A 24,550-nucleotide genomic window follows, 5' to 3' on the forward strand; every position below is an offset into this window, starting at 1 on the left:
TCGACGGGGGAGGGGGCGAACGCAGGAGCCTGGCGGGGGCGGTGGGGAGGGGGTCACGCCGGCGACGTCGGCAGCGTGAGGTTTCGCGCGTGAGCGGCGCGGGGCCTGGCTACCAAGCTTTCCTGGCCGGCGAGCAGGTCGTCGACGCCGGCTCCGGGAGGAGCCCGGGAGAAGGGAGGTATCAGAGTCAGAGGCGTAGTCGACTTCGTCCCGGCCATGGAGGAGGCGCAGCCGCTGCCGCAGCACGAGCTGCCGCTCTGCGACAGCCTCATTATCTGGGTGAGTGTGAGGGGGCCGAGGGGCCTGGCTCTCCGCAGGTGAGCTGTGGAGGAGCGCGGGCCATCAGCTCGTGGCCAGGTGCCCAGCCTTCCGCACTGCTTGTCGCCCTTGACCTCGAGAGTGCCACCTGCGGCGCAGGGCAGGTGTGTGGGTGCGTGTGTTTGTGTCCCGCGATGTGGGTAAAGGAAGCTCTGAGGGTCTGGCCAGAGGGTACGATCTGGATGGTGGCCCTGGCAGCTTTGACAGGAGCCTTGCCCATCCCCTTACCTCTTCCCGCTGGGTTTTCGCTCCCTGCCTGACCCCCACCCCAAGCCCTGAACTTTCTGGCTAACCTACTCTCCTCTTCCCTCTGATTGGTAGCCTTCTTTTGGGAGTGAAGACCTGCTCCAAAACCCAACCTCCACCCCTAACCACCTTGTTCTGATTAGACGCAGGTGGCTAGCTGTTGTAGCTCCTGGATTGGTGCTGCTTTAGGACTCTAGGGCGTTAGATTTTCTAGATGCTGCTTAAAAGATATTTCCGTGTTATTTCCAGTGTGGAGAAAAAGCTGTCTTGGGAGAGGGAACTCTTTCCCCCTTTTTTTTTTCACTGGGCCCTCTCCCCGTCCAATTAGCATTTTCTTTAAAGGAAAGGATTTGTCATTTCCGTGTGCAGTTTATCCGTGTTTACGATTTGTGTTCAGTTGTGCTGGCTTTCGAGAAGTAGGATTTATTTCCAGATTTTACAACATTCCAGTGAACAAATTATCTTACCACTTGGAGCTGCTTAGATATCAGAGAACTGATATCCTGGTAGAGTTCTTAGCCCATATTCTGCAAGGATGGTGCTTGATGGTTGACAAGGTGATGTTGATGATGCTCACCCCCAAACCAATTGTTCAGTTGTGTGCAGGGGAACATGTGAAGAATGGTATGTAAACAGACTGGACCAGGAGACCTTAATCTGTTGATAAGATTCCTTAGCCATCTTTTAATGCATGTAATCCCAAAGAATTGAGAAATCTGAAAGGCAGAGAAACTAAACTTAATCTGAAAGATTTCTGGAAGTGTATCAAATCTATTGGAAATAACTATAATTTAAAGCAATTGCATGCTGGAAGTAAATAAGTTTTACTTTAAGTAGAATGCATATATCTCAGGTTTCTGAATTAAAAGCAGTTTGCTAATGGTTAATCTGTGTTTTCATTTAAAATAGGAGATTTGGATGCTATATTTAAGACTGTCATGAAGTAAGGCAACATTACTTTTGATGATATGTTTTATTAAAACAAGTGGCTAATTAAAGGGTGTTTCCTAATCTGTTCCATTGTGCTCTAAACATCATCTGACTGAAATAGTAATCTTTGTCTTTATGATGTCATCGACTTCAATGTGAGGTGGTGAACTACAGGATTTTCTTGAACTGTATTGTGATATTTTGTTATGTGACTGTATATATTCTTTTAATTTATTGACTTCCTATTTAGTATAAAGCTCTGAGAAAGGCATATATCATTTTTAATTGGATCAGTAGGCAAAGCTGTGTATAATTACAATGGAAGGCAAAATTCTTTAAAATTTGAAAAAAATATTATAAAGCAAACAAGAAATTGTAGATGACAGAGTGCCATCTAACAGTAATGTCTCATTTGGCTATAAATTGAAGGGAGGTAAAAGAAGATACACATTTGTCAGGATATCCCTGGCCTCCTAATGTGCTAATAAGTAATGGTATGTGTTAAGGAGAAGTATTGGAATATATATAGTAAAAGAAAAAAAAAAACACCATATGATAGGACCATATCATGACAGTGAGAAGAACATTGGGAGTAACCATTCTTTTAGTACTAGAGCAGTGGAGCTAATGTTAATAGAATCAGAGAAATCATCAAGAAAATTTGGTTAGGCAAAGGGGTGCCTCTTTTGATAATTTTTGAAGGGTTGTATTTTATGATTTGGAACTCTTCTTGAAATGTTTCTTAGAAATGTACTGCTGCTTAGCAGAAAATTCAGGGATAAAGAATAAATGTGGGCATTATTTACACAATGGAATGAATGTGTGAGTTTGAAGAAGTATTTGCACGAAGTTGACTTTGATTTTGCTAATTAGTAAACTAATTAGATTAGTTTACTTTTGTTTTATTTCAAAACATTATTTCTGTGATGTTGGAAATTTATTTCTTGAATTTGGGCTTTACTTTCACCAGTAATAGTAGGGCATTGGACCACATGTTTCAAATGATTCTCTTGGTTCTTGTACATTTTGTCAAGCAGATGAAGGGGGGGGGAAGTGTGCAAAATAAGTAGATTACTAAGCAATCTTGCTGAAATGAGTAGTTAAAGGAGGAAAATATGAAGACAAAGTTGATTTAAGATTGAGCTTTTCTTGGCTGTCAATTGTGAAAACTCAGTTTCTGGGATGTTTATATTAAAGCAGCTCAGGAACAATAATTCACATTATTTTCACATTTCTTATTATTTGCTTTATTTGGAAATATCAAAGAAAGCAAGGTAGTTATTTGCTAGAATGCTGTATTTTATGATGGATACCTGTGGAAGCCTACTCTGTCCTTTTTGGGTCACTCACTAAAGAGACTTTTGCTTCTTTACCCCTGTGAAGAGTCCTGTGAAAAAGATGCATTCTCTTCTGTCCCTCTGCTTTGGCCTTACTCCACCCACTGCACATTTAAATTCATTCACTATTCTTCATTATAAAGTCTTTCAATTTAGCCAAATGAAATTATATTCTCTGTTATTTACTTACTTTGCAGCTATTTTCAGAACTTCCAGGAGACACCCCAGTGTTCATGGCAATAAGGCAGAGAAACTGATTTTAATCTAAACATAGAGGGCAAGGAGGCAACTCCTTAGCATTTATATTTCATTCATATATCTCTTTACTATTTTGCCTAATATTCTGTGCCTCTGAAATTGTCCTTTTAAAATCATGAATCATATATATTTTGTAAAAAGTTAATGATTTGAGTTTTAATTTACAATTAAAAGCTAGTGTGTAAGTAGGAAAGTTGAAAAATGGGAGCTATGGTTTATTTTCCGTTTAAAGATGCCTTAAGTCCTGTGGGTTATTTTCATGATAGATTACTCTGTTGCAAAATTTTTCTGATTTTATGTAGCAGATGTTTCATGTATTCATCCTGTTCCCTCTTTCTCTAAGTCAACATTACACTTATTTCTTTATGCCATTGCTCTCCATTTTATTAACAGGACCGTTGCAGGAACTGATCTCCTTGACCAGAGAATAAAGCTGCTTTGAGTTACTATGATAGTTCTCCAAAATATATAAAAGATGTCACTGTCTTCCTTAGTACTCTCAATTATTTTTCATCAACTAGAGAATGTTTTCAAAAATTGACATGCATAAGAATCACTTAGGAATCATCTGATTTAATATGTCTATAGATTCTGATAAATATTTGTCCTAGACCCCCACACTTTAAGAAACCCTAACTCACACCTAAGTGCACTAACAGCTATGAGCTTATTATTTGTGCTAGCCAATATCTAAGTATGTTTGCTATTTCATTTAATTTTACCAACCATCTTGTGAGAGAAACTATTAGATGATGCAACTAAGGATAAAATAAGTCCCAAGTTTCTTATCATGACCCTCTTGCATCCTGACTTCTGCTGTTTCTTTAACCCTTTGATCATTGCCCATTTCTATCCTCCTTTGTACTACAAATACATGTTCCCTAAAAATACCATTGCTTCTCATGTATCTATGGTTTTATTATATTCCTACTTCCTAAAGCTCCTTCCTGAAGCCCTTTCTTTACTTAGAAAATATTGTATTCAGTCCTCATGTCCTTCCATTATGAATCTTCTCTAAGAAGTCTTTTCTAAATGCAGACCCTAATTAGATTAGTTTACTTTTGTTTTATTTCAAAACATTTTGTGTATACTGAAATCATGAAACATTATCTGAACATTATTTCCATCTTTTCCTTCTCACCTTAACTCTTGACTGAAACTACTTTAAGTGTAGAAAAGGGTGATTTTTCTTTTGTAACCCCATCCTGTACAACAGTATCTCATATAGAGTAGAAACTCAGTAAAGTGTCTCTGTGTACTTTGAAAGTAACTGTGGCTGTCTTTTATCTGCTTGTGTCATTGTATTAGAGTAATAGAGACAGACTTGTAGAACCTCAGAATACTTAGAGCCTCTTTTGGTGAATTATGGTGGGAGAGAATTCTGTTGGTTTATAGTAGTTAAATTGGTAAACTTAGGAAATTACAAGTGAATAGTGAAGGAGATGAATGTGTGTGGAGAAAAGTTTCATAATATGATTAGATTTCTAGAAAGCATATTATCCATCTTAGCTTTGTTATAAATTGCTTTCTGAATATTTTTCTATCTTGTATTTGCTTTTGTGAAAAAAAGTCATCATTCTACTTCCCTTTTTAATATGTGTATTAACGTTTAGTACACAGAAAAGTTAATACATTTGAAAAGTTAGTCATATCTAAAACCAAACTGGATGGAAAAACTTGTCATGGTGGATGGGCCCTTGATCCCTCATGCTATAATGCTAATTATTGATAATAATAAGAAGTCCTATTTTATTTCAGAGTTTATGAATAAACTGTAAATAGTTTTAGGCTTGACATTTCTAGCTTATGTTTTCCTATCAAATGATATGAGTAAAGTTTTTAACTCATGAGTGTTGTGTTATCTTAAAAGTTCTTTTTCTGATATTCTCCTGAAAATAGATTAAAGACTAGAGTTGTATAACCGGCTTTGTATTATTCAGAAGCTCTGAATTACCTACACATGGCGTGAATGCATCCTTTACTATATTAGGCATGATTTTATGAAATGTTAAGTGTTTATATTTATAAAAATATTATATACCCACAGAAATCTATTAATATAGCTTCATTTGATTGGCAGGGTATGTTTTTAAATAAAAAAGACAATTTTTAGCTGTTTTCTGTTTATTCTATAATACTATTCTTTAGGGATAATGAAGCAGTAATGTCATTTGCTTTATGTCATTTTAGCTGCAGACATTCAAGACTGCCTCGCCTTGTCAAGATGTTAAACAGCTGACTAATGGAGTTGCCATGGCACAAGTTCTTCATCAAATGTGAGTAGTGATCAAACTTTGCCTGAAAAGAATTGGAAACCCAATACTAAGGAAGAGCAAACACCTAGACTTATTCTAAAGGTTATTGAAATTTTATCCTGTTTGATGATGTATTCAGACCTATGGTACCAAGGAATCCTTAAAACCAGAGAACAGTTTGCCAGGTTTGAAAAGTTTATTTCTTAAACATTTTGAACAGTTTACTTCTTGCTTGTTCATGGAGATACATCTTAACTAAATAAATGATTAACATTCTTTATTCAAGAGATCTTATTTTACATTTGTTCTGGACATGTTTGCAAATTAATAATAACTATAAAAGAAAAAGACTAAACTAATGATATATTTGCTTATGATATTTCTTAATGTGATATTAACATTTTAAAGTTTCAGTTTATGGAAATTGTTATCATAGAGATTACTGAAACATAAAATACTGTATTTAAAAATATTTAAAATCTATGAACAATGAGTTTTTATTAATATTTTTTATTTATTTCTGAGTTTTTATTTTTATTTCAATAGTAAAATAATGTATGAGTGAAATCTGAAGTCACAGATGTTGGGCATCCTCAACTAATAAAGTGATTCTGTGTGAACTAGATCCACTTATATAATTATATCAAAATTTCCTAATATTTGCCAAACATAAGGGTTTCAGTGTATAGATTGAACTCTACTCTTACTAGGACAGATAGGATCAATTCTGTACTCATAATTTATTAATTGATGAACATGATGACTTTATATTAGCTTACTTTGAGACCAGAATTCTATCTCTGCTGTATTGTTTTATTGTCAGTTATTGTTTATTTAATCATTACTACCATCTTATAAAGGTTTGCTGTAATTCACATTAATGGGTTTTCAAAAACTCTTGCCTTTCTCAGAAAAGCAACTTAAATGATATTAAAATCCTAGTTATTTGGAATCTTCAGAATAATCTTATGTGAACATACAGATTTTAGAGTTAACCCCAAATAAACATTTTGAAAGAAAAATACTTAACATTTTGGGCAATGGAAAGAGAGTAGCAGTCATTATAGAATATGTCTTACCTCTCCTGCAAAATATTTCTTAAATATTTTATTTATATCCTGATGGATTTCAAAATTATTTAACTGGTCAGAGTCAACAATCTCAACATGGTCCTTTCTTGATGATTTTGGAAAATCATCATTGTTTTTTGTTGTTAGAATATACACCTTGATTCCTCTTTGTGTGATATATTGTGGTTGGTATGAACGTAAGACTAGTGTTATTTCCACAGTGCCATCCAAAGAAATCCTTTCTTCCTTCCTTCCTTCCTTTCTTTCTTTCTTTCGTTAGTTGTAGATGGACACATTATCTTTGTTTCATTTATTTATTTATTTTTATATGGTGCTGAGGATCAAACCCAGTGCCTCACACATGGGAGGCAAGCGCTCAACCACTGAGCTACAACCCCAGCCCCCAAAGATGTCATTTCTGTATTATTGGAAGCTTTTGATAGCTCTATTAGATTTATGCCATGAAATAATAGAAGAGACCTATTTTTTTTTTAACCATGATTTGATGTATATGCCTCTTTGACCTCTTTGTTTGTTTTTGCTTTTTTTTTTTACCTGTTTTTATATGTTACATGTCTAAGCCTTATCATTCAGGGGATATTTTATACCCCTTTCCATTTTGGAGCTTTTCAGAAGCCTGAATGCTGAGTAGTGAGACTTAAAGCATACATCTTCCCTTGGTTGGATCACAGTATCAATATCCCTGTTCAGAGGGCTAATTTTATAATATTTCTTTGAACATTGCAAAGTACTTTATATTTTACAATTTGTAACAAATGTTATTGGTGACTCATCAAATCACAGTAAAGGTTGTTACTGAAAGTGAGAAGAGAAATTCTGCTTTTTAAAGATGTAGCAAAATCATAGATAATTATTTATGGTGAGCCTTTAGGCATATTAGATAGATATTATTATATATAGATATGCTTCTAAATAATAAACTCTTGAAAAGTGGTGTTCAGGCTATTAAGACTTAGATATGGGGAGTCAGGGAGTTGTTACTAGGGTTCTTCAGTTTCTTAATTATTATCCTGAGTTTGAATATATAGTAAGTATCTATCTTTTAAAAATGCCTGTCGAAGCTTCTGTTATTTAAAAAACATGTGAAGAAAAACTGTAACTACAGTGTTATTAGTTTTTTACGGCTGCCATAACAAAGTACCACAGATGGGGTGTCTTAAAACAACCAAAATTTTTAAAAAAAGCAACAAGAACAACAAAAAAGCAAAACAACAATAACCAAAATTAATTCTTACATAGTTCTAGAACCTTAAAGGACTAAAAGTATTGGCTGGGCCATGCTCCCTGAAAAGCCTCTAGCAGATCTTTCCTTCCAGCCCAGCTTCTGGTAGTCTCAAGCATTCCTTGGTTGGTGACAGCATAACTTCAACCTCTGCTCTGTCTTCACGTAGCCATCTTCCCACCATGCCTGCATTTGTGTCTCTTCTCTCATAAGAGCAACTGTCATATTGGTTTGGGACCCATCCAAATTCATCATGATTTCAATTAGCTTGATTATACCTTTGAAGAAGCTATTTTCATATAAGGTCATGTTCACAGATACCAGAGGTTAGAACTTAAACATCTTTTTGGGGGACATGGTACTACTTCCAAGAAGTGTGAAGAATGCAAGCCACTTCCCCAAAAGAACGGCTTAGTTTTTCACTTAAGGAACCAGATAACCTCTATGCTTGTTACTGTTGTCTTTGGATATTTTTTTGCAAGAGAGAGGAGTGAAAAAGAATGTTTAATATTTAAAAACCTTAAGCATCATGCAGTTATTTGTTCATTCAGAAAATATTTGAGCATTTAATTTGATACAACGTGATAACCAAATCTTAGTAATTACTAAATACATCATTATATACCCCATTAGATAGATTATTTCATTAAACTTTTAGTATTCTATGGGGTAGATATTATTTTTGTATCCTCAGCTTATACAAGACAACATAGGTGTAGAGAAGTGTCGTTGAATTTTGGAAAGTCAAATAATGAGAAAATCTGCAAAGCTAGGATTTGTTCAGTTTGGTTGGACTCCAAAATCATTGCTCTTAATCAGCTTCAATTCTTGATATTAAGTATCTTGAACCCCTTTTGATAGGTTTTTAATTTGGAGTATTAACAAAATGAAAGTTCATATGTGTGTGTCCAAAATACAGATCACATTTTGCTGTATTGATAATCACAGAAGGTTTTTTGATTATTGAAGAAAAAATAGTCTCAGGGTATTCATTTAGGGACACAACTATTATTTATAGTAACCAGTTAGATATTAATTACTATCTGAATTTAGTTAATAAAATTGTTGAAGACAAATATCGTGGGTGGAGTTAAAAAATTATGTAGTGTTTTTTTTTTAACAGTTTTATTAGAAAATAACTGGATTACATTTTACTTAGTCATTTATTCCCTTTCTTATTTGGTGTTCCTTGAATGGCTTTGAAGTTCTAAGAAATATAAGAAAAGCAGGATTACATTTTACTTAGTCATTTATTCCCTTTCTTATTTGGTGTTCCTTGAGAGGCTTTGAAGTTCTAAGAAATATAAGAAAAGCAGTTCATTGTTGGGGGGACCAGAGGTATACAGATGTGGCAAAGCAAAAAAAAAAAAAAAGGAGGAGGAGAAAGAAAGAAAAGTTATATCAGTTATTTCCAAAGATTTCTGAGGTTGAATATCAAGTTTCATAGTGGCTGCCATCATAATTGTTTGAAAAGGTGTGAATTTGCTTATAAGAAAGAAAGTAGGAAATTTATTCTTATGGAGAAATTTGAAAGTATTTCTCAGGGATAGAGTTGATTTGGAATGGAAAGGATATGGAAAAATGTAAGATAAAAGGATGATTATTTTGAAAAAGTTAGATAACAAGAATAGATAATCTTTAAGTTCAATTTCTAAAACTAATTACAGCGTAAAATCATATACTTAGATATCCGTGTGTGTGTGTGTGTGTGTGTGTGTGTGTGAGTGAGTGAGAGAGAGAGAGAGAGAGAAAGAGTTTTATAGTCAGGGTTCTACAGAGAAGCAGGACCAATGAGGTAGATGTCTGTGTGCATGTGCATGAGTATATACAAACAAACACATACACAAATATTTATTTTAAGGGATTGGCTCATGCTTTTGCAAAGACTTGCATGTCCAAAATCTGTGCGGTAAATCAGCAGACTGGAGACCTGGAGAAGAACAGCCAGAGTCATTAGTCAGTCTGCTGGCAGAATTTGCTCTGTCTTGAAGTGTTTCTTGAGGCCCTCCACTGATTGGATAAGACCCACCTAAATTATGGAGAGTAATATGCTTTACTCAGTCTACTGATTTTAAATGTTAGTCTTATCTGAAAAATAAATCACATCATCAAAGATTGACCAAATTTCTGAGTATGGTGGTCCAGCCAAGTTAACACATAAAATTGTTCATTACAGCTGGTCTTTTTTTCTAGGACTTTTTTATTACTTAGTCTAATGAAAAGGAAAATAATATGATTCATTAAATTTAGTAATTTCAAATAAATACCTGGTTAGTAGTTCATAATTTTATTTTTAGCTAAGCTGTTTTGGTAATTGTAGTTTTGGCATTTGGAAAAAGTTGATTAAAACTAACATAAATTTACTCAAAAGAAAATAGTTACAAATTCCAAATGAATGAGGTGAAAATGGCGAAGCCATTTTTTTATTTACTGCATGAAAGTGGTACGTTCTCTACTAGAACATATAAAGCAGAATGATTTCAGAAAGGCTAAGCACAGTGTTAAAAGTTTTCAGTTTTGCATATTGAAATTTAAGACAAACTTTGGGAAAGAACCTCTTTTTTTCCCCTCATATTATAGCTAAACCATCCATCAAGTAAAAATTTAGATGAGACTTTTAAGATCTCTTTAGCACTAACATTCTGTGATATTATAGCTTAAACTGTTAGAGCCTTTATCTTATTCTTCCTTGAGTATAATTATTTGTGCTCTTTATTTTCTACCATTAATAGCTATTATTTCTGAGTCAAAATAGTAAATTATTCATTTTCATATTAATCTCCCTCATCTCTTTGCTCAGAACAAGGATCCAAATATTTGTCTAGAATGTAATCTGTTAATATAATTACATATAGTTCATTATATACAGTCAAATGTTTTCTTTAAAACCTTATTAAATATATAGTTTTTGCATAGCAATTATTTGTCTTTACGTTCAATATCAATGCATAACTTTACTCCTAATTAAAGCTAAATTTGTTTGTAGATTCCTCAGTTAAATTCATTTTATTCCTTTTTCACTCAAATAGCTTCATTTTGTGCTTCACTATATACTAGTCACCTATGGCAAATTACTTTCCCTCTCTCATTCTCAATTCCCTGAATAGGAAGACTGAGAAAAATAATATATCCTTTGCCAAGTTACTGTGATGTTTGAATAAAATAACATGGAAGAACATCAAGCACAGTGCTTAATACGTAGTACTCACTCATTAAAATGTTGATTTTCTTTTTACCCCTTCATGGGTGGTATTTTAGACCTTCCTGTTAGCAGGGCCTCGTATAAAATGTTTAGTACATGTTTGTCAAATTTAAGGTGTCAATGACTTAAATAATTTAGTGTGAGTAGTTCCAAATGAAATTCTTTAGAATCACAGAAAATTTCTTGGGTTCATTTAAACCTTTCCTAATCTCATGAAGGATAAATTTTAAGCTGTAAAGTTAAGTTCTCTGTTGATCAGTTTGGTATTTTTCATGTAATAAAAGCATTTTAACCTTTAACTTTTATATTTTTGTTTTAGTGATATAGCTTGGTTCAATGAATCTTGGTTAAGCCGAATTAAAGAGGATGTTGGGGACAACTGGAGAATAAAGGTATGAAGAATAAATGGGAGTAACACCTTATTCTAAATGGTGGTCCTAAAATTTGCACAAAACTTGACTAAATCCTTTTTAAAAAGTTAACTTGTGAGTGCATTTTATTGTTTATAGCTTGAATTTTGGACACACATATGCTGTCATGTAACTATCATCATAATTAAATATAGAGCATTTCGATTAAATAAAAATATGCACTTAGATTTCTTCCCACTTAATCTTCACCTCCTTACCCTATGTCTGGCCCCAAATAGCTACAGATCTGCTATCTGCTTTTGAAACTATAGATTTCATTTCTAGAATTCCACATAAATGTAACCATAGAATGTGTACTATTTGTGCGTGGTTTCTTTGACTCATTATGTTTTTGAGATTCATTCCCTCGTTCATATTGCCTATATTAGTTTTTTTTTTGTGTGTGTGTGTATACTATTTTTTTACTTTGATATCATCACAGTTTATTTAGCTCTTCACCTGTTGATGGATGTTTGAATTGTTTGGGATTTTAGCTATTAAGATTATAACTGCAGTGAATATTCACATATTAGTCTTTGCTTACAAATATTTTAATTTTTCTTGGGAAAATTCTTGAGTGGAATTGCTAAATTTTATAAGTATATTTAATCTTAGTAGAAACTGAAAAAATGATTTTCTATTTTAAAAACCATTTTTCTTTTCTCAGTTTTGTGTCTTATAGGGTGTATGTTTCATATAAATTGTTTTATTTGTTGGCATATAATTGTTTTAAACAAGCTGGGCATGGTGGCACGCACCTGTAATCCCAGCAAGTTGGGAGGCTAAGACAGGAGGATTGCAAGCTCAAGACTAGCCTCAGCAACTTAGTGAGACTGTCTCAAAATTAAAAAAAAAAAAAGTAACAGGATTGGGAATGTAATAAAAACATTTTAATCTTTAGCTTTATATTTTTATTTTAGTGGTATAGCTTGGTCTTTTATATGTATGTATAGCTCAGTGGCTATCCCCCACCCCTCAAAAAACTGTTCCTAACTATTATGCTAATAATATGCTAATGACCATGATCTTTAAGTGATGTATGATCTTTCTTTGCTAAAATTAGTATGTTTTAAAAATTTTCTCCTTAATGTCTTAACGTTTTTCAGTTTTGTTTTTTCAAATAACTGTTTTCTATTTAATTCATTTTCTATTTAATCTTTCTTATTTCCTTTCTTTTACTTAACATATGTTCTTCTTTTTTCTTGCTTTGTAAAGTGGAAGCTTAAGTATTAAATTTTAGGCCTTTTCCCCACCCCCAATACTAAATATTGCTTAATCCACATCTTATGCATTTTAATGTACTATGTTCTGATTTTCATTCAGTCTAAAATATTTGGTAATTTCCCTTTTAACATATGGGTAAATTAGAAGTAGGTAGTTCAAATTCTAAATACCTTTTTTTAAAATTGATTGAGTTCTAATTTAATTCCATTTTTCTTTGGGAACATACCTGCATCAATGCAAGAAATTTTTTTTACATTTACTGGGACTTACGTTATAACCTAACTATTGGTAAATGTTTAATATGCACTTGAAAACAATGTGTGTTTTTTAAGTTGTTCCATGAATGTGGATTACATCAAAATTGTTGATACTTTTGTGTATATTTTATATCTTTATTTTTTGTTTAATTATTTTATCAGTTACATAGAAAGGAGTCCTTAAATCTCTAAAGTTGATTGTGATTTTGTCTATTTTTTAAAAAAATTCTTTTTATTTTTATATTATACATTTTTAATTTCTATTAGGTTTATTGCACATTGTATTTTTGTAATTTCTTGCTAAAGAACTGTACCACGATTTTTTTATCAGGGGAAAGTTTTATTGTCTTTCACCTTGGCATAGGTTTTCTTTCATTATTAATATGAAAAAAATTTATTTCATATTCTTTTTTGTTTCTTGTCACTTTAGGCTAGTAACTTAAAGAAAGTACTTCAAGGAATTATGAGTTACTACCATGAGGTATGAAAAAGATCTGCCTTCAAATACAAAATGCTATGTGATAATTATATTGACCCTGAGAAATGGCTTGGCTTTTTATTTGTAATATTTTATCATAATTCACAATCAAAATATTGCCATTTTTAGAGAACTCAAATTTTGTGAAAATTATTAGGTTTAAAGTCTAAATATATTGTATTCGCAAAAAACACTTACTTTGTTGATGCTATTTAAATTATTTTTTCAAATAGAATTTATTGCTTAATGATCAACAGTTTTGACTTAATTTTGCCAACTGGTTTTGATAAGTAATTATTGATTTGGCATTTGTTAATTTATCTGAGTTGTTTCATAAACCTAATTATAATTAATTTTCCTTTTAATAGTTAAATGTAGTAAACTATTTGTAGCCTACATAAGTGAGTGATATGTTGTATTATTTTGATTCTACAGTTTTTGGGGCAGCAGATTTCTGAAGAACTTATTCCCGATTTAAACCAAATAACTGAATGTTCGAATTCTGTGGAGCTTGGGAGGTTGCTACAGCTTATTTTAGGTTGTGCGGTAAACTGTGAAAAGAAGCAAGGTAAGTAAAATTCAGTCAACTGAGGAATTCTACTTTTAAAAAACTACTTCTGTTGCCAGCATTTACAAGGTTGCATTTAACTTTACTATTTAATTTTGGCTGAAAGCACCTTGAAATGTAAAATTGAGATCTGAAATCTAGCCCTTCTCTGCCATTGAAAAGCTACATATCTTGAGTGTCCTAAATGTACCTGGATTCTGATATTCAGTGGCTAAATTAAATGTATCTTAGCATAAAATGGTTTAAGTATCTAGTGCTTGGTTTAATTAATCCAGTTCTTAGAATTTAAGTAGATATTCAGTGAATTGTACTTATTCATCCAGTAGTTTATATTGTACGTAAGAACCTGAGGTTGATTTAGTTTTTCATAAATAAATATTCAGTTACTAAATTATAATCCAAGCTTCTTCAGATACTGTTCTCCTGTTTTTTTTAGAAGAATACCTGTCCAGTGTATCATGATAAGCAGTCTGATAATATAATGAAATTGGTGTGTTAATATTTGTATGTTCAAACATAGTGGTCCATATCCTGCTGAGTACAAAAATATCACTTATGGTTACATGAAATGAATAAAATGATGAACTGAGGAGACCCAAATCTCCTTCCCTGTGTCAATCTGGGTGGTGACAATTTTGATGCTGATTTTTTTTTCATGATTTAATATAAACTTGGTCTTAATATGCCACCTTTATTGAAGAATTTTGGTTGCTTAATTTTGTAAAAATACTTCAAGATTTTAGAAACCACATTCAACATCATCTAACTGATGAAGGAAGGATACAAAACAGTAGTTTCAATAAGAATTAACTCATAAAGGGTAAAAGAAAATGACATGTAATCAATGGTAGTTTATCAACTTAAAAAGAGATAAGATATCAGAAAACTTATATTAAGTTGCATCTCTTTATATCTTTTCATATTCCTCTTTATCATTAAAGTACTTTTTTGGGGGGCAAGTAAGTACTTATTTATAGACTTTTATTCCTCATGAAAAATGTCAAAAGATCTCTTATTGGATATTTTCATAAAATTGAGGGATATTTGTTTATGGAATTTTAAAACTTTCCAGAATATTTAGTCACATTCTGACAAGTAGTAATTCATGTATAACTCCAGTAATTGATACTTAGGCTGTAATTTTTCCTGAAAATGATGATTTTGTTGCATCCTGCAAAGTTCAATAAAATATGTAGAATGTTATAATGTAGTTCTAAGTACCACTGAGCAATTTTGTCTTCATATTTTTAAAAGGAAATTCAGTATCTGGATATACGGATGAAAGTTTAATAGGTAGTAAATATAAAGAAATAGCTCCATTTTGTTATTAAAAAATCAGGATTATCTAAGCATCTAATTGGATTTAGTTTTGAAAATGTCTGAATTCTCTTTTTAAGTGTGAGCAAATGAATGAAAAATCTATTAGTCATTAGACTAAAATTTAAAAACAAATCACATCCAGGTTATAAAACATCCTCCACACTTTTGTACTTTTGACATGAGACGTTATTTTCAAAATGATTCCAAGGTGTTACAACAGTCTCAATCTTAAAAGAATGAACTGGTTTGGTTAAAAATTCTCTTCTTGATGGGAAAGGGGATTATTTTTATGAATATTTCAGCAGACTTGAAACAATCCATTATGTAGAAAATCCATGGACAAGATATAATTCCATGGTCTGTGCATGCCCCTTAGCATTTAGTGGTCAGGTGCATACCAAGACTTATCAGACTCTATTCAAATCTTGGATTCACAAATGATAAGAAGATTTGGAGGACTTTTAGAAGTTTCCCAGAAGAATCGTTAAAGCAAACATAAGTATTAGAAAATAACAAGTCTTTAAAGTTTTAGAGTAGTTGTTTTAGCTGGAGGACATATATTTGAAGTGAATTTAAAACTGCAGGTATATTAAGGGATCTTTCTTATGTTCCTCATTTCCTGTTGGGACAAATTGCCTTGACAATACTGCATGTGTATTTGTGGGAAGGTGAAAGGATCTCTTTGTGGTGAAATTTTCAGAGCAAGTGTTTACAGAAGGCTGTGTAAGTCACGTTGGACGCCTTCCTGGAATAAAGTAAATAGGTGATAAATGAAACATTCTGGGCCTAAATTATTTTGAAATTAATTATAATTTTTTCCTTTTACCTTGTAAGAAAATTTGAGAATTTATTCTATGGGAAAAAAACATTTAAAAATATTGACATTTTCTGTTCTGCTTATTTGTTTTCTATAAATTTATTAGAAAATAATATCAAAATTTGGGGGCAGTCATTTTAGCTGGAGAACATACAATTCATAGTATTTATATGCTCATATACATTAGTGGACAAATAACATATTTGCATAAAAGATTTTTTGGTAAATGAATTTTTGTATCCTGTTGAATGTTAAGGTACTATGGGTAAAGCGTAGATTTTTTTCAGATTGAATTTTTTTTTAAATCATAGAACATATTAAAAATATAATGACACTTGAAGAGTCTGTTCAACATGTGGTCATGACTGCTATTCAAGAGGTAAGTTATATCATATTCACGTAAGTATAGAAATCTTGAACTGTGTTATATAAAAGTTATAAATTTTGCGGGTGTTTGTATTTTTTCTTTTATAAACTCACCCTTTCCAGTGGGTTTACTTAGTCTTCTTAGTTTTTCTCCCAAAATATCATAAAAGACCTTAAGCCTAATTTTAGCATATCTGATTCTAAAAGCTGGTTGATAAATTAATGTTGTCAGGGTCTTTTAAATAACTTCCAGGAGAAGCAACCTTTGTGCAGATGGAAATTTTAATTACTTTCCTGACATTGTAGTTCATGTATACCATCTGTAGTTTGAGAATATTAGATTCATGAGCAAATATGGTAGTATTCAAGTTTTGGAGCCAAGTAGCCAAGGAATTAAGTGATCCTGATTATCTCAGGAGAGGCAAAAAATTCAGGATTCATGGGTCCAGTGTTTATTCTTTATCAGGCTAAAAGGCACAGATAAGGTGGAGTGCAAAGGAGATTAGAGAGAAAATAGAAGAAAAACACACTTTGGAAGGGGCTTAATCTAGGGGAAGATATCACCCAGGGCTTCAGTAGCCTCCATATAGTCAGAGTTTGCATAAATAAGTCTGCCTTGCATGTGCAAAAAAGGTACTTTTAGAGGACCCTTCTTTACTTTTAAAATGACTTCTAAAATTAAGAATTTTGCTATATTACTCATTTAAAGGTTATATTTTAAAAGTGTCAATTTATGCTATATAAAAATTGATTTTCAAAAGTTATTGTTCAGTTAATGTGTTCAATCTTATTCAGCAATTTTGGAACTTGTAATTTTTTATTACACAAATATTTTGAATATGTCTACATATTTCAAACACAATTTGTTCTTAATATCCTCATTAATATTCTTGAACATTATTATTTAATTAGCTCTCTAATAAAATTTTTATTTGGATAGTGTTCTAAGGATCTGCAAATTAAAGGGAAAAAAGCTAAATAAGAATCATTTTACTTTCCTTTTATATATTTTCCTTTAAAATATTATATTATTGTACTTATTTTTACTATTTTAATTTTCTAGTTGATGAGTAAAGAAATAATGAACTCTCCTACAAATGATGCTATTGGAGAATTAGAACAACAGGTGAGTATTTTAGCACATGAGGAAAATGTTCAGTGATACAAGTTCTTTCCCAATTATTTCCATAAGATTTATGTAGGAAAGCATGTTATAAAAATATTTTTTCACGGAACATAGTTTTTATGTATTTATATGCTCATATACATTAGTGGACAAATAATGTACTTGCATAAAGATCCAAACTAAATATTCTAATAAATTCCTTCATGAATGTGAATAGTAATGGTCTCTAGATTTTTTTCTGATCATTTTATAAGAGTTGAGTGTTATTGAATATTCATTCCTTCTGACATTTGTAATGCACATTTGGCTCATGCTAGATGGTGGTATAATTAAATAGTACACAATCTAAAAAATTCTGCTAAGTTTTAATTATAGTTTGAATAATAAGGTAGTGTAATTTTTGTCACTCTTTCTATCCACTTTCCTCATATTGAAGAAATACCTTGAAGACTTCAGGTTTTGTTACAAGACAGTATACATGAGAAAAAAGCCCTATTCTCTTTTCATGTGTAACCCAATGGGTAAGAGAAGGGGCAAATACATCTTTAGACATTTGTTTATTTTTATTTATCTATTATAACATTGCTAGTCATTTCATGAAACATTTCAAATTTAATTATTTGATAAAATTTTTGTTTAAATGTAAATATACTTTGTTCTTTCTGTTACAGAATTAAAAAAATACCTCCTTAAAATTTTTAAATATTTCCCAAGGATTTACACAAAATTTTATTCTGTGGGATTTCAACTTTAAATGTTGATGTGACTGTGTATTATTTACACAGAGACGGCAAAATTGAGTAAATTTAAAAAAAAAAAACAAAACATTTCTAGTATCAGTGTGCTTATGTTGTAAGAATATTTTTTTCTATTTTTGTTAAACATGATTTCCTAAGAATTTGGATTCATATTTCAGCTTAAAAGGGCCTTGGAAGAACTTCAGGAGGCACTAGCAGAGAAAGAAGAGCTGAAACAAAGATGCCAAGAACTAGATATGCAGGTATGGACAAGAAATCTGATCAGAGCACAGTTCTTTCTTTGTTAATTAACTGGCAGCATGTTTTAGAAGTTGGGTTTCATTTTATGGAAGAAACATTAAAAGCATTTTTTACAAACTTTTGTATTCAAACATAAATATCTTAAATAATTTTCTCTGATAATTGAAAATCACTGGTCAATTTTTAAGAAAATCATTCTACTAATTAGAGATTTCAGCTATTTACATGAGGACTCAGTTGTGTATTTTATAAAATAGAAAAATTGCACTATTTGCTTCATAGTTGTTTTTAGATATTAAATGAGATAACTTATAGAAGTACCTATTAGTGCTAATTACTTATAGTATTTATAGTACTATTTATAGTAATACTTACTAGTAGTACCCCCAATAAATTAAAGTGCACACTCTTTTATTTATATACACATACATATGTAATCTCTTATGCTTAGTTTGTTTTGCTTACATATATATCAATATGTATACATATAATTCTAGTACTCATAAATGAACTTGCTAGGAGCAGCAATAGTAGTTAAGGGGTAGACTGTCAAACCAGGCTATCTATTTTCAGAACCTGGCCATATTACCAGCTGATGTATGTCCTCAGACAAATTTCTTAATTTCTCTATACTTCAGTCCTCTTTTTGAGAAATGGAATCATGGTAGTATTTATCTCCCAAAGGGCTTTCAAGATTAAATGAACTAATATAAATAATCCTTAGGGCCTGGCACAGAAGAACTATCTCTATGTTTGTGTTTATTGTTATTCTGTGAAAATACAAATATGAAAGTTGTGCAGTAAGACTAAAAAAAAAAAATGTTTAGAAAAGATTAAGTGTTAGGAGAGAGAAGATGGAAGATCAGAGAAAGGAAGCACTTCTGTAGTTCCTAGCACTAGACTTAAGACTTACAAAGTAGGAAGACTAATTCTAAGTGAGGTGAGTAGCTAAGGAAATTCATTGAAAGTTAATAATAAACTGTAAAAAAAAATTCACAGAGCACCAAAAATTGATATATTATATATGTAATACTATATTTGTAAATATATTAAAAAATATAATAATATATTTGTACTAGTTTGGTTTCCAGAGGCGGCAGCTGAGCAGAGTGGGGAGTGGAGACAAAGGAAACAAAGTAGATAAATTAAAAAATAAAAACACTGGCTTGCGGAAACCCGTGGATTAGAGAAGAATGCTGATTTTAATGGACATGGTGTTGGTAGGTTAAGCTTAGGGAAAGGGAATCCAAAATAGATCACCCCAGGGGCGAGAAGCATTTTGTAGCACAGAAAATGTTGGTGAGTGTATGTAGCTTGTACATCTGAGCAGAGATGGGACTGGGAATTCATAAAGGAAGTACCAGTAGCTGAGTAGAAAATTCCCAGAGGGTGCTCGAACCAGAGAGTCTTTAACAGGCACAAAGAAAATTTTACCTGGGCCATTCATCCTTTGGGTTCCAAGAGAGAAAGCTCCCATTGTTGCTCACACCCCATAAGAGCTAAAGGGAAGATACTAAAAGGAAGAATTTTACTGGAGGCACCCAAAATTTAGAAGTCCAACCAGGAATGGCAGGTCCTCAGAAATAGGGGGCATGGATCAAATCTCAAATACCTACCTACAGCATTCCAAAATTTTCCCAGATCCAAACCCTGACTTTTAGAACTTTAAAGTTAAAGTTCTGCCTATCATCTACACTGCAGGATTACACCTATAGAGGAACCCCAAAACAAATCCCCAAAGTTCCAAAATAGAGGAAGTTCAACAGAAGAGTAATCTATTAAATGAGAATCAAGGCAGTATTAAATATAGCAAAAAATCAAAATGTCAGGAAACCACAAACACATACCTGTACTAACTGAATGTTAATAGTCTCAATTTCCCAATTAAAAGACATAAATTAGCAGAAAGGATCAAAAAAAAACAAGATATAACTATATGCTTCTTGCAAGAGACTTGGGCAAAGACGCTCACAAGCTAAAGATCAAAGGATGGAAAAAAATACTCCATAGAAATGAAGTCTGAAAATCACCATACATACCTATTCCCATATCTGACAAAGCTGATTTCAAACCAAACAATCAGAAGAGCCAAGGCCACTACATTCGGGTAAAGGGATCAATTTTTATAACAAGAAAATATAATGATAGTAAATACATATGCCTTGAATGTCAGCACACCCAAATACATAAAACAAAATAAAACCCCTTGACATTAAATCTCAATAGACCTAACACAATGATATTGGGTGATTTCACACACATTTTTCACCAATAGTTCATCAAAACATAAAATTAATAAAGGCATTTTCAACCTAAAGAAAAGTATAAATCAAATGAACCTAGTAGACATCTATAAAATATATTACCCTAAAACAGCTGACTTACCTTCTTGGTAGCTCAGGGAATTTATTTAAAAACAGACCATATCCTAGGTCATAATGTCATTCTTAGCAAATAATAAAATACATCAGTATAATACTATGTATCATATTGGAGCATACTGGAATGAAACTAGAAGTCAACAGCAAGAAAAATAATAGAAATCACATAAACACATGGAGATTGAACAACACTCTGAAGTGAGAGTAGAAATTGAGAAATCTTAGAAACAAGAATGGAGATAAAATGTATCAAAATCTCTAAAACAGTATAAAGAGCAGTTCTGAGGTAAATTTCTAGCATTGAGTGCCTCCATAAACAAACTTTGTTCTCCCTCAAGACCTTACAAAGAAGACTAATACAAAATCATTAGAAGACAGGAATCAGTTAAGATCAGGGACAAAATTAATAAAATTGAGAATAAAATAATATACAGGATCAGTACAACATAGAGTTTGTTCTTTGAAATGATAAATAAGATTGATAAACCCTTAGCCAGACTAACTGAAAGAGAAGACCCATATAAAAATAAATTGTAGATGAAAAAGGAGATCACCACAGATACTTCTGAAATCCAGAGGCTTATTAGAAACTTTGTAGAAAATTTATACTCCAATAAACTGCAAAACCTAGAAGACAAATTTCCAGATATATGAACTGTCCAAATTGAACCAGGAAGATATAGAAAACCTAAACAGACCAGTATCAAGAAATGAAATTGAAATAGCAATTAAAAGCCTTCCAACAAAGAAAAGCCCAGGACCAGATGAATTCTCAGCAGAGTTTTACCAGATCTTTAAAGAACTAATGCCAGTTTTCCTCATATTATTCCATGAAATTGAAAGGGACGGAACACCTCAAGTACGTTCAATGAGTCTAGTATAATACTATTACCAAAACCAGATAAAGATACATCAAGGGAAGAAGACTACAGACTAGTATGCCTGATGAACATAGATGAAGAAATCCTTTATGAAAGCTGCATTCAAAACAAATCAAGAAGATAATGCACCATGATCAAGTGGGTTTTATCCCAGGGATGCAAGGTTGGCTCAACATACTCAAGCCAGTAAATGTAGTTTACCACTTAAACAAAATTAAGGGCAAGAAACACATGATCGTTTCAACAGATGCAGAAAAGACCTTTGATAAAATTCAGCACTCTTGATGGTAAAAATACCAGAAAAGCTAGGGGTAGAAGGATATTATCTCAACATTATAAACACTAGTTATTATAATTCCAAAGCCAACATCATACTGAATGGAGAAAAAATGAAAGCATTTCCTGTAAAATTAGAAACAAGACAAATATGTTAACTCTCATCACTTCTATTCAATATAATTCTCAAAACATTAGCCAGAGCAATCAGGCATTAGAAGGAAATTAAAGGATGCAAATAGGAAAAGAATAAGTCAAACTGCCTGTTTGCTGATGACATAATCCTTTATCTAGAACAACAAAAACTCTACCAGAAAACTTCTAGAGCTTATAAATGTAGGATACAAAATCAACACCCATAAATGAATAGTTTTTGTATATTCTACCAGTGATTGAGCCAGGAAAGAAATCAGGAAAACCATCCTGTTCACAATAACCTCAAAATAAAATAAAATTCTTGGGAATTAATCTAACTGATGAGGTAAAAGATCCCTACAATGGAAATTATAGCACACTGAAGAAAGAAATTGAAGATCTTGAGAAGATGGTAAGACCTCCCATGTTCTTGGATAGGCAGAATCAATATTGTCAAAATGGCCACAGTACCAGAAGCAATATACAGATTCAATACAATCCTCATCAAATATAAATGACATTCTTCATAGAATTAGAAAGAAAGATCCTTATGTGGAAGAAGTAGAGACCCAGAATAGCAAAACAATACTAAGCAAGAAAAGTCATGCAGGGAGCATTGCTATACCCTATCTGAAATTATACCATAGAGCTATAGTAACAAAAACAGCATGGTATTGGCATCAGAGTAGACTTGAAGACCAATGGAACAGAATAGAAGACAGACAAACCCACATACTTACAGCCATCTGATACTTGACAAAAATGCCAAAAATATATTTTGGAGAAATTACAGCCTTTTTAACAAATATGATGCTGGGAAAACTGGATAACTATATATAGAAATGAAATTAGGTTCCTGTCTCTCACCCTGCACAAAAGTCAAATCAAAATGGATTAAAGACTTAGGAATTAGACTAGAAACATTGCAACGGCTACAAGAGAAACATAGGGTCAACACTCCATCATATTAGTGTTGGCACTGACTTTCTTAATAAGACCTCCAAAGTACAAAAAATAAAACCAGGAATCAATAAGTGGGATGCCATCAAATTATTATTATTATTTATTTATTTTTTATTGGTTGTTCAAAACATTACAAAGCTCTTGACATATCATATTTCATACATTAGATTCAAGTGGGTTATGAACTCCCATTTTTACCCCAATACAGATTGCAGAATTACATCGGTTACACATCCACATTTTTACATAATGCCATATTAGTAACTGTTGTATTCTGCTACTTTGCTATCCTCTACTATCCCCCCTCCCCTCCCCTCCCATCTTCTCTCTCTACCCCATCTACTGTAATTCATTTCTCTCCTTGTTTTTTTCCCATTCCCCTCACAACCTCTTATATGTAATTTTGTATAACAATGAGGGTCTCCTTCCATTTCCATGCAGTTTCCCTTTTCTCTCCCTTTCCCTCCCACCTCATGTCTCTGTTTAATGTTAATCTTTTCCTCCTGCTCTTCCTCCCTGCTCTGTTCTTAGTTGCTCTCATTATATCAAAGAAGACATTTGGCATTTGTTTTTTTAGAGATTGGCTAGCTTCACTTAGCATAATCTGCCCTAATGCCATCCATTTCCCTGCAAATTCCATGATTTTGTCATTTTTTAGTGCAGAGTAATACTCCATTGTGTATAAATGCCACATTTTTTAAAATCCATTCATCTATTGAAGGGCATCTGGGTTGGTTCCACAGTCTAGCTATTGTGAATTGTGCTGCTATGAACATCGATGTGGCAGTATCCCTGTAGTACGCTCTTTTAAGGTCTTCAGGGAGTAGTCCGAGAAGGGCAATAGCTGGGTCAAATGGTGGTTCCATTCCCAGCTTTCCCAGGAATCTCCATACTGCTTTCTAAATTGGCCGCATCAATTTGCAGTCCCACCAGCAATGTACAAGTGTACCCTTTTCCCCACATCCTCGCCAGCACTTGTTGTTTGACTTCATAATGGCTGCCAATCTTACTGCAGTGAGATGGTATCTTAGGGTGGTTTTGATTTGCATTTCTCTGACTGCTAGAGATGGTGAGCATTTTTTCATGTACTTGTTGATTGATTGTATGTCCTCCTCTGAGAAGTGTCTGTTCAGAAACTCTTTTATTTGTATCTGAATCGCTTAGAACTATACATCACAAATAATAGTCACTGATTCCTTACATAATAAGCATGGATGCATGCTTTGAATTTAGAAACAGAAAGTTGTGTGTTTACATTGTCCACCTAGAGACAGTTTCCTGGCCTGCCTTTGTATTTCTCATTTAGAAGTATTAAAAAGTGAACTTAGGTACAATGCAGTTTTATTGAGTTTATTATATTCATGAATTAGGCAGCTCCAAACCAGAGTGGTTTGGACCCTCCACTTAGGAAACAGTTGGAAGACAGTAATAGGGTTACTGCAGAAATAAAGAAAAGATAGGTTATAGATACATGGTTGCCTTATTTGGTTG

General features: G+C 32.7%; 1 protein-coding gene across 1 annotated transcript in view; it reads left to right on the forward strand.

Annotated features, from left to right (window-relative positions):
• Window positions 1-216: 216 nt before the first annotated feature.
• Window positions 217-24,550, forward strand: part of Hook1 (hook microtubule tethering protein 1) — a 53,784-nt gene continuing 29,450 nt past the window's right edge. Inside the window, exons 1-8 of the mRNA XM_027944981.3 lie at window positions 217-279; window positions 5,280-5,365; window positions 11,179-11,251; window positions 13,181-13,231; window positions 13,664-13,796; window positions 16,245-16,312; window positions 17,363-17,425; window positions 18,342-18,425. Of these exons, the coding sequence (XP_027800782.2) occupies window positions 217-279; window positions 5,280-5,365; window positions 11,179-11,251; window positions 13,181-13,231; window positions 13,664-13,796; window positions 16,245-16,312; window positions 17,363-17,425; window positions 18,342-18,425 (621 nt within the window). The remainder of the gene's footprint in view (window positions 280-5,279; window positions 5,366-11,178; window positions 11,252-13,180; window positions 13,232-13,663; window positions 13,797-16,244; window positions 16,313-17,362; window positions 17,426-18,341; window positions 18,426-24,550) is intronic.

The sequence above is a fragment of the Marmota flaviventris genome, chromosome 10 (assembly GCF_047511675.1).
Source record: "Marmota flaviventris isolate mMarFla1 chromosome 10, mMarFla1.hap1, whole genome shotgun sequence".
NCBI lineage: Eukaryota > Metazoa > Chordata > Mammalia > Rodentia > Sciuridae > Marmota > Marmota flaviventris.